The 17453-nt window shown below is 45.1% G+C and overlaps 1 protein-coding gene across 1 annotated transcript; it reads right to left on the reverse strand.

Annotated features, from left to right (window-relative positions):
- Positions 1–12312: 12312 nt before the first annotated feature.
- LOC130572912 (uncharacterized) lies at positions 12313–17437 on the reverse strand. The gene is made up of 2 exons (XM_057364939.1): positions 14427–17437; positions 12313–13261 (listed from the first exon to the last, which is right to left on the reverse strand). The coding sequence occupies exon 1, from the start codon at positions 17313–17315 to the stop codon at positions 16269–16271; it is 1047 nt and encodes a 348-aa protein (XP_057220922.1). The 5' UTR covers positions 17316–17437; the 3' UTR covers positions 12313–13261; positions 14427–16268.
- Positions 17438–17453: the final 16 nt, after the last annotated feature.

A 17453-nucleotide genomic window follows, 5' to 3' on the forward strand; every position in this document is an offset into this window, starting at 1 on the left:
AGAACAACAAAAAAAGGAAGCAATAAATATGTCAGTTCCATAGGGTTGTTTTTGAAGTGTCCTTAAGGGCAAGCTTGGGTTTACCTGATGATGTTTACAGGTTGAGCATACAACATCATTTGGCCTTCTCTTTTTCTTTGCATTGTCATCTCATGTTTGCTTCTGTTGGAGCTGGATTTCTGCAGGTGTTTGGACAGGCAGAAAGCTCACTCAGTGTCCTGCCTGCTGGATGGGGACAGCATCTGTCCCTGTCTGCATCACACTGTTCTGACATTCACCCTCCACAGGCAGGTATGACCATGCTAAAACAGAACAGGAACATTGTCTGCCCCCACCAACTGTACCAGCAGGAGAGTGGAGCACATCTCAACATGATGGTCCCTCAGCAGACATCACTTTTCAGCCCCCACTGACATTTTCAGCTCCCAGATGGATGTGAGTTAGGATTTAATTCCACCCAACAGATTCATGATGAGAAAAAGATTAAAACTTGGAGGAGCATAGTAATTTAAAAGTCATAATACATAAACTGTGGATAATGCACCAGCTGCCCGGAATAACATGGAGCCCAGAACAATACTGCCAGAGCCCCAAACCACACATGATTTTTCCTGCAAGTCTTTTGTCCCATTCTGCAGCACTTTGCACACTTCAGACTGGTCCCTCTTTTTCACAAGATACCCATCTCCCTGGCTTGTGCCTGTATCCCCTATCTCCTCYCTAAAACCAAAGCATTTCTACCTTGCCTGAACTCTTTTCCCTGAGACTGGGGAAGGAGAAAGACCTGTGGGCCCTCATCTCTCCCCATGTTTAGATAAGCAGTTCCCTCTTGTTAGTTTATTTCTCTGAGACAGCAGAGCAGCCATGAACATGGGGTGAGTGAGTCACAAGAGGCAGGGGAGGGAGGGGAGGAAGGTGCTGTGATGCAGCAGATGGGCGCTTGTAGCTCCCAAGGAGATGCCTTGGAAGAAGCAGCACAGGCAAYGTGTGATGAACTAACCACAGAACCCCTTCTCCATCCTCCTGTGCCACTTGGGGAAAGTGGGAGATAAATTGGGAGTGAAGTTAAGCCTAGGAAGAAAAGAGGGATGGGAGGAAGGTGTTATAAGAACTGGATTTGATTTCTCATTGTCTCGCTGTGACTTGATCAGTAATAAATTAATTTCCTGGATTAAGTCTGTTKTGTCYGTGATARTAGTTGGKGTGTGATCTCTCCYTGTCCTTATTTTGAACCRTGAGCTTTTCCATATATTTTGTGACATTTTATCTCCCCTGTCCAGCTGAGGAGAGGGGTGAAGACCATCTTTGTTGAGCACTTGGCATCCAGCCAGGGCCAACACACCACAACCTCTGGCCATGCATGCCCTAAGGAAAAGAACAAGGATCTCTCTAACTTCCACCTAATATTCAGTCTGCTTCTTCAGCAGGTAAATATTTCTGGAGCAGGGATTTCTAAAACATGTTCCAGGGAGATGGACAATGAATCATGCAGGTCAAAACAAGCGGTCAATACAGTGACCCAAATGCAAAATGGTCTGGCACGATCTGTTCCACGTCAGTGCACTGAGCATCCATGCATGCTGCAGGGACTGTCYTCCTCACTCACAGAGAGACCCTGACAAACCTCCTGTTTCACCTGGGTTGAAATTTTAAGAATGGAAGGCAGCTTCAAGGTTGGGTCCATATGTTTAAAGATAGCAGTAGGAAGAGCAGCTCCGCTAAAGCACTGCTGTGACTTAAAGAAAGAGTCTAGAAAAAGGCACAGGTAAAGTATAGCAAGCTGTTCTTCCTGTAGCACAGCATTCCAGCTTCCTGAAGTTCAGAGGTCTGGACCATCATCTGAATATACAGTTTGCTCTCACCCTCCATGGAGGAGGGAGGCTTATTCCCATGTGMAATAAGCAGATATTCCAGTGGAAGTGAACAAGAGGTCTCCATGAGACAGTGCCATCTCATATGCCCTGGCACCAAGGTTCAGGAGCATCCTGCCATCCTGACAAATGCTCCAGCTTGAAGTGAGCTAAAGCTTCAAGTCAATAGCAAGATCCTTCTGCTGTGCATTAAAGGAAATATTTCCATACTTTCCTTTCAGATTGCCTCTGTGCTGTGGSTCTGACTCAGCTTTGCTCACAGTAGGAAAAATCCAAATCTCAGGTGATGTGAAGTCCCTCCTAAGGRGACTTTAGGTCCCTCAAGCAGGGGGGATGAGCTGTAGCCCAGCAGCAACTTGAAGCCAAGGAAAGGGAGCAGGCCAGCCAGCAGAAGCTGACAGTGTCACAATGACTTATGACCCACTTGGAGGTCCAGGAGGATCTCAGGAGGCACAATGTTCACTCGTAGAGAGGTACTTTTCTCCCTGCYAATCACAGCACCAGCTTGGGGCACTGCTGCTTTCTACCAGCTGAGCTGATGTTTAAAGTATAGACTTTATATATATCTGCCATTAAGCAGAAGAGGAGGAGGAGGATGCAATCCCCAGAGAACCCCTGCTGGCAGCTGAAATCTGTCCACCAGACCTTACCAGCTGTATTAGGATAGGAAGGGGAGGAAAAGTGTGTCCTACAGCCCTTCATCTCCTTGTTTCAGCATGKGCGTGGCTCGACAGAAACTTGGATCTGTAAAGGCTAAGATTTGGTTTTGATCTCTAAGAGAATATAACAAAAAGCTGGGACTGTATTTGTTTGAGTTATGAATAACTAATGGAGCAAATACCAAATCTGAAACTGTTTTAACTAACCACCATGTAACAGAAATTTCAGGTCATCATCACAATACTTTTAAATTAGGGGSTTATTTGCATGTAAATTGTAAGTATTTTTTAGAAAGGGAGTAATGCTAGAACAACTTGATTTGCTCTAGGAACACATTCTGGAAGTCAAATGTCTATTTATTTACAGACAACCAAAAAGAAAATATTATGTCTAATTTCATGTGGCAGGCTTAGAAAACAAAAACAGTCACAGGAAAAGCATTTGTGATGGAAAAGTTACTGTCCTCTCATTGGGATTACTCAGACTGTGAGAAGGAAAGGGAAGGGAAGGAATACATGTGTGTCTACATATATAGATGTATATATTTATTGATATAATTTAGTCCATGTTTATTTATATATATTTATATAKAGAAGTAAGAATCATAATCTCAGGAGAAACCAATATGAGTATTTTTAGTTAACATGAGAATAAATAATACTGTTTCTTAGGCTGGAAGGGAGCAATGTGTGCAAGAGAAATGCAGGCATTCCTGKTGGGAACTGGAGGCCTGAACTATATTAATTTTGGTGATAGCACGAATGAAAGACAACTAAATCCAGTCTACAGTTACCACCACCACAGCTCATGAGGCTGAAGACATGGTGAAGTATGAGTGGGGGCCCCAGTGCTTCCAAAAGTTTCCCATGAGAAGTCTTCAGGGGAGCTATGTGTTCTCTGAAGACCTTACACACTGCACTCTGTGTATGTGAAAAGTGATTGTAAGGACAATTATCATATCTGTCTGCTTTCCCTGTAATAAGGAGCATCTCTAAGAGAAAGAGAGAGAGAGAGAGAGCAAGCAGGTATCTCATTGAAACCCCTCTGTTCTGCTGTACCTTGTTTTTCCCCAGCTTTGGTTAAACTGGKTCCAGGAAACACCAGCCCTGAGCTCGCTTCTCTCTCTCTTCTCTGGGGTTCAGCCCCTCTGTAAGGAAAGGTGCTGTGGCCCAAGAAATCAGCCTGTCCAAACATCAGCTGGTGCTTTTATGAATAAAAAGGAAGGGCTGTTGGATAACCCCCTCAGAGGCCAGGCTGATGCTGGGAGCCCACGCGTGTGCACGGACACGGTGCCACCTGCCCGAGTGGGTGTGCAGCAGGCAGCGAGGCAAACCTCACGTGCAGCAATGCTGCTTGACTTGTGGAGAACAAAACCCTCCACCAACTCTTCCAGAAAAGAAAACAAAAGCCTTGAACAAACCATCCCCAGGCCATTTCAGCCAGCAACAAAGCTAACAAGCAAATCAAACAGAGAAATATCCCAGCAGACCTCAACTGGCTGAACAAACAAAYGGAGAAACTCAGGTTCCAAAGAGCGGGGGAGCTGGGTTATGAAACAAGATTTTTGATACAAAAGGAAGCTTACAGCTATCGCTGGTGATTAGACACGGAAGAGAAAGGTCGCTCTGGGTGTTAGACTACACTTCACACACACACAGAGGTTATTCAATCAATATTTGTCCTGGAATCACATGCAGCGGAAAAAATTTCAAGTSAATGGTCAGCAGAATTTAATGCTCGTATTCATTCATGTTGTGCTCTTGGATGAACATGTGTTTTTATATCTAGCACAACCTAAGCTTTAGAATCCAGGAGGTTTTTAATCAAAATACAGGAAAATCTTGGAATTAAACATTACATTTGTATATTGCCTTCAGTTACATTTTCAGCAGGACAGGAACCAACTCACTTATGATTTTAGGAAGGGATCTGTGGTAGGAGGGAGATTATTTGAATCTCCAAGTTCTGGAACTAACAGGAAAAATAATTCAGCTAAGGCTTCAGAAAGACAACACTGTCCCCAGAAACCTCCCCAAAGCAGAAGGGAGGGATTTATTCCTGCCATCACTGTATTCTCTAGCCATGCTGCTGTGCTGGCATTAGAGGTTTTATTTGGGGTCACAGCAGTAACAGCAGGAAGATATAATCCTCTGATGAACAGGCAGCTGTTACCCCCTGCCTTTGTGAAAATGATGATCTCAGGTCGAGGATATTGTTGCCTTGAATCATCATATTTTTTTTATCCCCCTGTGAGTTTGTCACAACAGATTGTTTGCTTATATTCAGATCATAAGATCATGACTCAATTTTCTTCCCTCAGCAAGAGTTAAAGGAAATTTGACCGTAGGTGCCCTAACCATGGACTTTAGAATTTGGGTGCAAATAATGATGATTAAAACACAAAMAAAGCAAAACAAAAACAGACAAAACCCAACTCTCTTGCCTAGTGACTTAATGGCAAAATAYTTGTGAGGCACAGCACAACACCGCTTCAGGTTGTGATATACCTGATGGGTGGCATTCAGATGACTATCACAGAGGCAGGATACCTGTAAGTTCTTAAAACCATGTCTTTGTGTGACTAAAGTGGAATCTCAGTGCTCTYCAAGACTGCATGGGGGTTAATTTCAGCTGCACAGGGAATAGCCTAGGAGAGAAGAGCCCCCATGAACAGCACAGAGTTATAGAATCAAGACAAATACAGGGTGGCTGCTTCAAGGCAGAAGCTTTTAGGGATAAGTTTGTTTTAATATCCTAGCTGTAGATTCACTGGAAAAAAAAAACAGCTCCATCGGCCCTGACCAGGAAGAGTGAGAGGGCAGAGATTATGTTCCTCTGCCAGTCTGTCCCGATGAAGCTCCCATACTCCAGCACGGGACAAAACGTTGCCACGTCCTGGATCCGATGGCTGTGCTTTCTTCCTCATGCAGCTAACACAAAAGTAAAAAGCCGTGAGTTGGTCACACTGTGTTAAGGATCGCTTTGTGCTGTGCACGCAGTGCCACTCTGCTGCCAGAGGAGATGCTGCAGGAGGGCAGGGACTGAGCGGGGAGTAATGCTCAGGTCAGGGACCATGTCCTGTTTCTCTTGCAAGCCATTTTTTTTCACCTGTGCACCTCCTTCCCTCTCTAAACACCCTCAGGGCAATGTGGATGATCCACATTGGTGCTGTCAGCGGGGAGGAAACTCCCTATTCAGAGCGGGGCACCCTGGCACAAAACAGGGTTTATCCTGCAAATGGGCTGGCAGGTTTCACACGGGGATTTGCTCTTTCTAGGTTTCACCCACACGAGGCTATTGAATTCGTATTTGTAACACTTGTAAGGGAATATCCAAAGGGGAGCAGGAAACGAAGGATCGTCCATGAATGTGATTTGTTACCCTCAGAGCTTTGGCTCTCACTCTTTGGCACTGAGCACTACAGTGTCCTGTCTCACTGGTTCTCTGGCTCTGAACTGGGGCAAAACTGCACAGACTCGGGCACAATTAAAATGATGTTTCATGGAGTCACTCAATGCTCAGTAATGTATTTCCTTAAATAGTCACACATTTGGCCTAAAATTACTTGGCTTGATGCCCTTTAGAAATGTCCACTTCAGAAAMAATTGCAAGCTGATTTTGAGCATTTGAGTTTTGGGACCAATTCCCTATATACATTTGTCTTCCTCTTACCTTTATGGGCCATCCTTCTTCTTCTCTCCAAAGTCCAGGTAGGCTTTGTACAGAGCAATAAAAACAACACATCCCTCATCTGTCTTGTTCTGCTTGGTAAGCAAATACTAAAGGCTCAAGACCAGCAGATGGCTGTTCAAACAAATGCAGTTCTTATCGAGCCTAAAATGGAYTGACACACCCATGTTTTCACTGTGTGGCTCTCCTGTGAGCTGTAAGAGCTATTCTGAAGACAGAAATTGTAAATTATTTTTTTCCAAGGGCAGAGTATGCTTCATTAGATAGTATCAGGTATTGTATTTGGTCCACTGAAGTGCTGTGTAGGTGTCAGACAGTTTAAAATTTCTATACATTCTTAAGAACAAACATAGGGAGAGGTGACAACATGTCATTACTGTTTGAGTAGCACGAAATTTAAACCAGGACATTCTTGATACTAGAAAGAGGAATTTCAACACTGAGTGAAGTTATGCCATTTTTAAACATTTCTCTATAGCCTGTTCCTCTTCACATTTTTTCTCATAAACATCCTTATACCCTCCAAAATAAACAATCACTCAGATGAAACTGTACAGGGAGGTGGCACCTCATGGCCCCYTGTGAGCTGTTGAGGTGACCCAAAACACCAGTACCACATAAATCAGTGAAGACAGCTCCTGAACTGYGTTTCAAGTTTCTCAACAAGTGTCAATCCTACCACATCATGACCAAAACCTTTTCTTGGAGTTTTTTACTGGTGCCTTAAACATAAAGGTTTCTTAGGCACCTTTAGGATTTTCTACTTACGGCATCCTCACTATCTTCCCTAAGGGTGACMTGGCAATCAAAAATGGTCCCCATGCCTGTAGCATGCTGATGTCTCACCCTGGCACCTCAGAACCTCAAATGAGGTGCAGGAGAAGTTGTATTGATATAAGAGCAACAGTGAGGGAAACCAGGACTATGTCAGCAGAGACAAGATACAGATAAACCAGGACCAAGAATAGAGCTAGAAAAGATGTTTGAGCAGTAACTGGAGAGATAAGACCATGAAAACACAACTCTGACATCCTTGCTTCATTTCTTCCATTAGAAAACTGGTATTTCTCCACTCATAGTACCAGATGGCAAATAATGAAACCACACTTGGGGTTTCATTTACAGCTCTATTCTTGATGTACAGCACCTCTGACTGCATTTAACTGTGTATTTCTCCCAAATTAAAATCTTGCTCTGAAATCTGAGTTCCAGCCTCCCTCTAGCTTCCAGTCCATTCATTCATTGCCTGCTGGCAAAGAACTGCAGGAGAAGTTCTGTCTCCTTCATATCACTTACAGAYGTAATGACTACTTTGCTGGCAATTTTAGTGGCTTGGAGTCAAAAGTAAAGCACAGATACATTTGATCAGTTTCAGACCAGGGAATGAACACTCAGAATAAAGATTCAAATTAGTATTCAGCTAGCTGCAGCAATTGCTCTGGTCTCTGACCAAATGGTCAGATAAATGCTTTTCTTCCCCAGAATCCCTTCTTTTCAAGTCACATCATAGAATCACAGAATTATAGAATATCCCAAGTTGGAAGGGACCCACAGGATCATTGAAGTGCAAGTCCTGGCCCCGCACAGGACACCTCAAGAATCACACAATGTGTCTGAGATATTGTCCAAATGCTCCCTGAACTATGTCAATTTGGGTGCTGTGACCACTTCCCTGGGGAGCCYGTCCCAACCTCTGGGTGAAGAACCTTTTTATAATGTCTAACYTAAACCTCTCCTGACACAGCTTCRTGYYATTMCCTTGGATCCTGGTCACCAGACAGTAGAGGTCTGCACCTGCCCCCCARTTTTCCCTCMTGAGGAAGCTGTAGACTGCTATGAGGTCTCCCCTYAGTCYYCTCTTCTCCAGGCTGAACAGGCCAAGAAACCTCAGCCACTCCTCRTACAGTTTCCCCTCTAGGTCCTTCMCCTTGGAGCCTCCTTTGGATGCTCTCTAATGGCTTTGTACCTTTCATATRCTGTGGTGCCCACACAGGGTTTGAGATGAGGCCATCCCAGAGCACAGCAGAGCAGGACAATCCCCTCCYTTGCCCRGCTGGTGATGCTGTGCCCRATGCACCCCAGGACACAGCTGGCCCTCCTGGCTGCCTCATATTCAACTTGCCATCACCAGGACCTTCATGTCCCTTTCTGCAGTGCCACTCTGTAGAGTTTCATTCCTGTCTGTACAAATATCCAGGGCTGTCCAGCCCCAAATGCAAAATCCAGCACTTGCCCTTGATTGCCCAGACTGATGTCACCTCATTCATYGTAACCCTTTGCACTCAACCCATGAGCCAGMTGCTCAMCCTACACATGACGTGTTAATCATATTTAAGACAAGTTCCAGCGTTTTCTCCTRTAAGTGTTTTTCCTGCTGCAAGTCAACATTAAGACAACAGAAAAGACAATATACAACACAGGAGATCTGCATTTAAGGCAAACATTAACACTAAGCCAGACTCCAATGTGTTCCCTCACACAGAATAGTACTTTAATCAAGCAGTASTTCCATTAAAGCCCATGGGATTACTCCTGCAGTATGGTGCTTTTCAAAAGGGATCATCACTAGGCTGCAGCTTCGAGAAGTAACACTGTGGTTGCACGGAGGGTGCAAACAAGCTTTTACTACCTAGGATTTCCTAATTAGTCCTAATAATGGTTTGATTATGACTGATTGCATTTCTTCTCATTGGCAGAGTAGAAAAGAACTATTTCAATTGGTTTTGAAAATGAGTGAATTTAATCACAATATTGCAGAATACTTCTTATTTACAGAATATTTAATTTTGTGCTAAACCCAAAGGTTTTAGCCAGGATTCATGTACTCTTGCTACAGAGCCCTCTTGCTTTGAGGGAGCTTGTTCCCATAGGAACACGGTCACACTGGCCACATGGAGACAGCTAAAATATTTCCAAAATCAGCCAGCAGAATAATTCTGCTATGTATTCCTTCTACCGCTCTAGTTTGAGAGCATGTATTATGTCCTATTTTATCTATTTGGAATTACATGCTCACAGGGAAAAATGAAATATGTATATACATACATATATATATATATATATATATACACATGCCAAAACACACACATGGAGAACCAAAATCTTGTTAATTCTCTTTGGTGTGTATCTGAACTATACCCTTTTCATTTTCTTTTTCCTGAGGGACTGGCCCAAAAAACGGCGATCTCCAAGATATTGTGGTAAATTAGAAGTAAATAATTCATTTTTACTTTGGAAGAAGGAATTACCAGTGTGTCAAACATCCYAACAGAGCCACCTGCAGATGCACCAAGTATGTACCAAATGCCATGCTAGGAGAGCTRTACCCTCCTGCTACATTGCTATTTCTTTTCGTTTCCTTTCTGGCCCCTAAATAAGTTTTATTTTGTTGTAAGTTTTAGGATGGACCTGACAGACTCTTTCCAGCTCTTTTTTTCTTCACATCTTAATAGATTTACCCTTTCCTTGGGTCTCAAGGAAGCTTGAATTTTAGTTTTTCAAGTTGAATGCCACCTCTCTTTTCCCTTAATTTCTTCTGCATTTGAATGCCTCATTTATTTAACAGCCTCACTGATCTCAACATGAAAACTATTACACCAAGGTGCTATTCAATTTGAACAGAGAAAGCAAAGGAATTTGGATCTGTCTTGCCAGGAGATTGCCTTTTTATTTATGTAATTTCCATTTGTTGCTTACAAAACTTTCCTGCCAAAACATTCAGAGCACAAATGTCTCCTGTTTAGAYCAATTTTTAGCAGCTTTAATTGCTATCAAACTATGTAAAACATGTATGTGGCAAGTTGTGGTTATTTGGGGTAGGATTGAGCTGCTGTTTTCCTCTGCAATGGCAGGAAGACATCCCCACTCCACAGGCAGCCCCCCTGTCCTGGCAGACTCCACCATGGACCTGGGGCACCTTGGGCCAYTCCTCTGGAGTTAAAYTTGCTGTTCCTCGAGAGARTGGCTGGACTCCCTCSACTTGCACCATGAAGGCAAACAGGAGGATTTGGGAAGTGAACACAGCAGCCCCATATGAGCACCACAGCCATGGCCCAGGGCTGCAGGGAGCCATGAAACACCTCTGTAGTCTGTGATGAGAAGCCTGGAACTTGACCTAGCTGTGATGAGAATGGCATCTGTGCACACGCCAGATCAGAGGTGCACAGCCTTTGGCAGCTCAGAAGTCTGGGGAGAGAGAAGCTGCCATCATCCTCCTCCCACCCAGCCCCCATATTCCCCTGCCCCCAAAGTCACTGCCATTTCACCTTCCTTCTCAGGAGCCCAGTCACTTGTGCCAGCTTTTCTGACCGCTGTGGAACAGAGACAGAGCTGACCTGGCTGGGTTTTATCATGTTGGAAATTTGCCAGTGGCAAATATTTAGCTGGGAATATTGCACAGGGGATCCAGGCAGGATCTGTGCCCTATCCTAGGGGTATGGCACAGTGGCTGCAGACCCTTCGGACTCCCATCCAGGTGGCCCAAGGTGACAGACCACAAAGATGAAGGTACAGGTTTTATTTCTCCCCTCTGGTTGCAAGCTTTGCACACCAGCCTGCAATGACCACTACCCACGGAGGTTCCAAAGTTAAAATGACTCTGAAACACTCCCTGAAATTTTGAAATGAACCAAGTGTGGTGCTTATGGGATATCATGTTGCCTGCAGACCAGAAAATGMCACAAAGCTGAACACAAAAGCCCAGAAGTTTTGCCATCAGAAATTTTCCATTTTCTTCCTGCACTCCCTTTAGAGTCACACTTCTTGAATACTTTCAAGAGGAGAAAAAAAAATCCTTTGAATATTTTTTTTTCCTTTTTCTTGGATGTTAAACATTTCCAGTCAAGCTGAACTTGTAGGAGAGTCTCTGAAACACTCCACCAGCATGTCCCTCTGGGAACTTTAGATTCTATTTATTTAGTGTTTTTACTCACTGAAGACCGTGTCTGAGAAGGTGTCAACAGTGTTTTCCTGTTCATCCAGCTCCTTGGTCTGACTGTCCTGTGAACTGGAGGGTTTTCTTACCCTGAGCAGCCAGCAAAGTGAAGGACTTGCCAACATGAATGTTTCAGAAACCTGCAGCCTGATTTAAAATTATCCCGAGGTAATTAAAAATTAACAGACATTGTGACAAAGATTGATGTTCTTCCAGGCTTCCCTCTGAAATCTTTATGTCCAGTGATTCTGTACTTGATTCCAAATTGCCTCAGAATGGTAAAGAACAGGATAAATCACAGCTGTCACTTAATAGAAACCTTAAAACAGCTCTTCTTAGCAACCAGTCCTTCTGTTCTACTGCAGTTAAAAGTGATTTTTATTTACACCACTGCCTAAGGTGAGTTCCAAGCAGACAGGATATTTGCCCATTCCCTGTTTCAATAAAGATGACTCCATTTTCAACCTGATGCCTATGTTAATTTATTATGACACCGAAAAAAAACTAAAACCAAACTCTGATTTCAAAGAAGAAAACTGCAGCAAGACAAGGACAAACAGAAACAGGGATTGTTTTCTGTACAAGTGCCCACAGTTTTTGTTTTTCAAGGGAGGGAGGAGCTATGTGGCCCTGTTCCCRTTTAATCACTCCAGTAGGAGCCAGTAGGAGCCAGCAACAGCCACATTCCAGTTACAGTTCTGACATGGCCACCTTCCTTGTTTTGTCTAGTTATCCTGCAAGCTCACTGAGGCATGGGAGAGCATTTAGCAKCAGCCAGTAAAATGGAGCTCCCGGTTTAGTGTGGGCCTTTAAGGGATCCAGTAGAATTTAGAGTGAAAAAACAACAGCAGCAACAACATAAAAAAGCTCAAAGCCAGCTTAAGTTGAATGAGAAAATTTAAAAATTCAAGGATGCAAGAGAAAAGTGAGGAGGAATTCAAGGTGCAAGCCTTCAGCCCCCCCGCCCCCGCAGTGTATATGTATCCAACCCGARGATGGTATTTTTTGCTCCTGCAGCTCCTTCCCTCTCCACACACAAACAGCCTGATCCTTCCTCCACTCCGTTTGTCCACTCTGCACCCATGGTCCAGCARCCACCTCCAGCGTGCCCCAGAGCAGCTGGGAACATTCCTCTCGGTGCTCCCGTAGTTCTGTGCTCAGGCCCTTCAGCAAAGGCAGAAGCCTGAAGTTCACTCCATGAAGATGCATCCTCACAGGCACTGGCAGTTTTAGCTGCCAGGCAGAAACAAGTCCCTAGCTAGCAAATGTGAGCTATGATTCAAAAGGCTTAAAATTGGACAAAGCTGGGTGGATTTTGACAGGAAGGACACCCCCTCCCCATTCCCCAGCCCCATCTCAAAGACAGAAGCCCACCTCCTTAATTCCTATCTCACTGTGGGGATGCTCAGGTATTTCAAAGGAGAGGCCATAAAAATTTCTAATGTGAGTGAAGTGACGTGTTTTTCTTGGTCTTGGCCTTGGAGCTTGCATAACCATTTTGACCAGTTTCCCAAGAAATGCTTGGCCTGAATTGAATCTAGCATGAATCTAGCAATGGAAAATACTAAGTGTTCTTAATGAAAGTGTAATAAGTTGGAGTAATGATACAGAGACCAGTTTTGACTTAGATTGCCCTAAATTCTTCAAGAGACAAACAACTATCAAATTGGCACTACCACCTGTGTGTGCACTAGCAGCTAACTGATAATCTCAGGAATTCTTCAACACAAACRCCACACATGTTGCACCTCTGACATCCAAAATAATTGGCAGGWTGGGTGCCCTGACCACTGCACTTCAGCTGATCTGCAGAGACACCATTTCATCTTTGCTGAGGGTACCTGCTTCTGTGTGTCCTGCCCTACAGTCACACACACCACTCCAACCATGATGTTCAGTGATTTCTCCCACTTGCCCACTACCGTATTTCAATTTGGTTTCCTGTTAACTTGGCAATGTTGGCACCGACCCAGGAACAATGTAAGCAAAATTAGGTTCTTCACAAACAGGCAAGTGTGGACCAATCGTGTCCAAGGAACACTGCTTTTCCAAGAAGGCAGCACTCTTCTTAGTGTCAAACTTCAACATTTCTGTTAGCAAAGGTGACCTGTAACAAGCAAAACATGAAGACTCTTGAAAAATCACCAGTGAGAAGCACAAGCACTTAGCATTTCTGAGAATCAGGCTAAATTTACAACAGACTGAAGGTTTGGGCCTGGCACTAAAATAGGTCTTGCTATCCAGATGCAGTATTAGTCTTTTGTAAAGAATTTGTACTGTTTTTATCCAATTTCCATTCTTAACTACGGCCCACAGTGAATTTTTTCAAACTCCCCCAACTTTTTTCTGCCAGGCACTCCGAAACAGATTATTAAATTCATATTCCAAATATTTCTCCAATATTACAACTGCTTTTCCCCTTTGAAGTTAATTCTCTTCTCAAGGTAAAGGAAAAAAAAAAGTGTTTATAAAGATTGGATTTGAATTGTTTCTCCAAAGTCTTGCACARCAAGATTAGGGTACTTGCAGGCTATGGGAATGCTGCMTGGCTGTGGGGATCTGATAGTGATATCCAAGACCACTGGTAATAATGATCTCTGTTCTCACCTACAGGAGCACAGAAGTGTTATCTCCAGRTATCTTTGCTGAGCTTTGCATAACAGCATTACCTGACGGAGCCTGACAGTCAGAAAACAAGACTGTCAAAATTACAAGAAACAATTACATTTACTTTTTCTTCCCCTAGCTGCCTCAGTCCTGCAGCTCTGACAAGTACCAGTGACAATAAGAAACTTGTTTTTGTCACCAAAGCAGGCAAGTACTGTGCTGAGGCCACTCAAGAACTAGCCTGGTGACTCATGCTGGTGACTCAGGACCGGTTATTCCCACRGAGTTAACTCTCAGTAGAACACAAATCTCACCTATAACTCAAATTCTGGATAAAGTTTTTAATTTACCTGCTAAGATATTTTTAAGCTTGGCTTGACAAACCACTCAGGACCCSAACTTTAGTTCAAGGTCGGTGGCCTTTTGGGCTGGCTCTTCACATCCTGCTGGCCACAYGCCTTGCAGCAGGACTGCACTCACACCAGTTAAACCAAACTAAAGACAACATGAGTATTCCATACTTGTGTTAACTTTCCACTGAGGGCAGGTATATAGAGGCACTGTTTCTCCAATCCCACCCTCAGACTGGTAAACTGCTGAGCTTTTGTTTTTGTCCAAAATCCCCCCACCCTCCTCAATATCYATAARGGAAGTGTCTCYATYACCTGTGTTAACAGGGCCCCCAAATTCCWTTCTGCCTCTGAACACCTACAACCGATGAGTCTCTCGTGCAGGTCTTGGTGCACTGGGTGAAAAAGCCATCATGCTCCATCACTCCCATTACCACTTGTCATCCAACTGYTTACATAAGCCTGTGACTTCTGAAATGAAAACATTTGCTTGCACTTCAGTAGAGCTTGTTGGTTAGAAGAGAATTTGGAGAAGGAAATGATTGAAAAAACAGTCACAGAAAGCAMGCTTCCAGAATATGCCTTTTTGGTTTTCCTTTCAACTTTGCTATTTCCTCTAGTCAACCACTGCTTCTCCATCAAACGAAAAAGTTTCAACCAGCCAAATCAATTTGTTTAACRTTTTCACATATCCTCCACCACACAGGACTTCTATACCACATGCAGTCACCTAAAGATTTGCTAAGCACAGATCAAGAGGATGTAAGTAACTGCAAATAAATTTCATATTATGTTGTGCACATTAATTTAAATTTCCTACTAAATGTATAAATAGGTCTAGAGAACCTGGTATTTCTAATGTGCCAATTATCTTTGTACTGTGGTACCCCACTCGTTATCAAAAATAGCTTCACTTCAGGCTGAAAAAGTAATTTTCTTCTCGTATGTGGCTTTCTCAAATGGGTTTATTTTCACTTGCAGTAGAAGGGATGTTTTAATCAGCCTTCAGTGAGGTTTTTGGAAAAGACATTCTGTACACAGGCAGCACCCCCAGAGGTGGCCTGCTCATATTAGACCATGAGCATTTCTCTGGATCCATGGGAGTGTTTAGGCTGGTGAGCACAGACAAGCACTTTGCAAAGTGACAAAGTAAGCTCAGCTGGATGAGCTGGGCCAGGAAAAACCTACATTCTATCCTGACTCTAATTTTGATGCAAGGAGGTTTGTAGGCTCAACCATTCACACAAGCGTTCCTGATAGCAGAGACTGTAAAAATTGTTTTGCAGGTCTGAAATTCCTCAACCTTCCTCTCCAAAACAGAAATTTGAAGGAACCACTTTGTAACCACAGGGGTACAGAGGATCCTTACCACAGATGGGACATATCAGTTAGGCTTTTCTCTGGGGAGGAGAGCTTAACACTCTGGCCTACTCACTCTCCATCCAAATGATCCATCCTTGACATGCCACAGAGACAGGCACGGAAGTGTCCTCTGATAAGAAAGACAAAATCAGTGTAAACCTCAAGAGAGCAGTATGAAATGAGAATGTCTTTCTCAAAATAGTACTTACCTCTCTAAGAAGGTGTGATCTGAAAAATATTTCTTTTCCCCATCATTTTCCCTTCCCTTCCTCACTGCTTCCTGCTCAGGACATTGCCTGTGCAGTGTCCTTACCACAAAAGTAGCACATGCCAGAGACTTGGCTACTAAATTTGGGGGTTGTGGTACTAAATATTAGTAGAGGCCAAAGGTTCAGAAATAAATCCAAGTCACAGAGCTCAATTCTAAAATCTCTGAATGCTCAAAAGATCATTTCTGAGAGGAACACATACCTGGGTCCACAGCTTCATCCAACAATAGGATTAGGTTCTCCTTTTTGATCAATCTTTTTAAAAAAAAAAAATAGCAACATCCGAAAAAAATGCGGGGGACATTACAATATTTTGTGACAGTTTGGGACGGCTTGTGAATCATCCACCAACTATAACTGGAATGCAATACAAGCCATTGTAATGCTTTTCGAAGAAAGTGCACATTGCTATCTTGCGACAACCATATGTTCTGCTGTTTGTATGTATCTGTTATCCAACACTTACATAAGCCGTTGATGAAATTATCATCACGGGACAAGCACACTTGTAGCACAGTTGAGTTGATCACAATAAAGTAATGAACAAATTAAGGAGCTTTGTGCTGACGTGGGACTGGCCTCCCACCTTCCCAAGCCACAGCTGCAGAAGGAGGCAGAGCGCAGACCTGTAGTCAGCTTCTGAATAGCCATCACTTTGGGGACGACACGAATAGAGACATTGGGCTATTTGGGAAAGGACAAAATAAATGTGCTTTCTCTGGTGCAGGGGAGAGGGAAGGGTTGGGAAGGGAGTTGAGGGAAAGGCTGGGGAAGAGGTTGCTTCAATGGTTGGGGGAACCCATGAGATGTTACTTGTACACACAGAGGCACTCGCCTCGGATTGCAGCAGGGGCAGTAGGGGCCGGGATAGCCCAGGCTTTGCACCGCGGAACGCACCGTCGGCATCCAAGCGCATCCCGGGGAGCTGAATCCCGTCCCCGACTCTCCTCCGGGCCCGTCGGGCACCGTCAGCGCCTGTCCCGGGCACCAACCCCCAGCCGGGAACACCAGCGGGCAGCGCCGGGTCGCTTGGCACGGCACRGCAMGGCACGGCACGGCACGGCACGGCACGGCACATCTGCATCCCGGTGCCGCTGCCAGGGCTGCTCCCGGTGCCGCAGACGGGCCGGACCGAGCCGCAACCCTGCGTCCGGCGCGGTCTGTGCGGGGCTCCGAGTGCCATGTGCCTTGTACTACGGGCACAGACTCCACCTTCCCCGGCTCCCGCCCGCCCCCACGCATCCAGGAAGGGAAAAAGAGGAGGAGGAGGAGGAGGAGGAGGAGGGAAGGGGGTGAAAGGGAAAAAAAAGAGAGAGAGGTTGAAAGGAGGGAGCTCGCTGAGACCCACCCTTCTCCCTCCTCCTCCGGGCTGCTGGCCGGGCTTTTGTTTTCCTCCAGCGCCCCGTTTCCCACACGTGATTGCCGTGTTATTGCACAGGGCGCTCGGCGGCGCGGCTGCTGCACCTATAAATACGGAGCGGGCGGGCAGCGGGAGCTCCGGGCAGCGCGGCGCGGCCGGGCGGAGCGCACCCCCCGCCACCCCCATGCACCCCAGAGGCACCGCGGCGCCCATGCCCCGCCGCCCGCCCGCCTGACGGGCCGGCAGCGAGAGGCAGCGCCCGGCCAGCGGCGAGGAAGGGGGAGCCGGCCGACAATGGCGGCGGCCGCCACCGCCGCCAGCCCCGGCAGTCCCGCCGCCGGGCCCCTGCCG

Source organism: Malurus melanocephalus, unplaced genomic scaffold (genome assembly GCF_030028575.1).
Source record: "Malurus melanocephalus ecotype Western Australia unplaced genomic scaffold, MMel_1.1 scaffold_44, whole genome shotgun sequence".
NCBI classification, from domain to species: Eukaryota; Metazoa; Chordata; class Aves; order Passeriformes; family Maluridae; genus Malurus; species Malurus melanocephalus.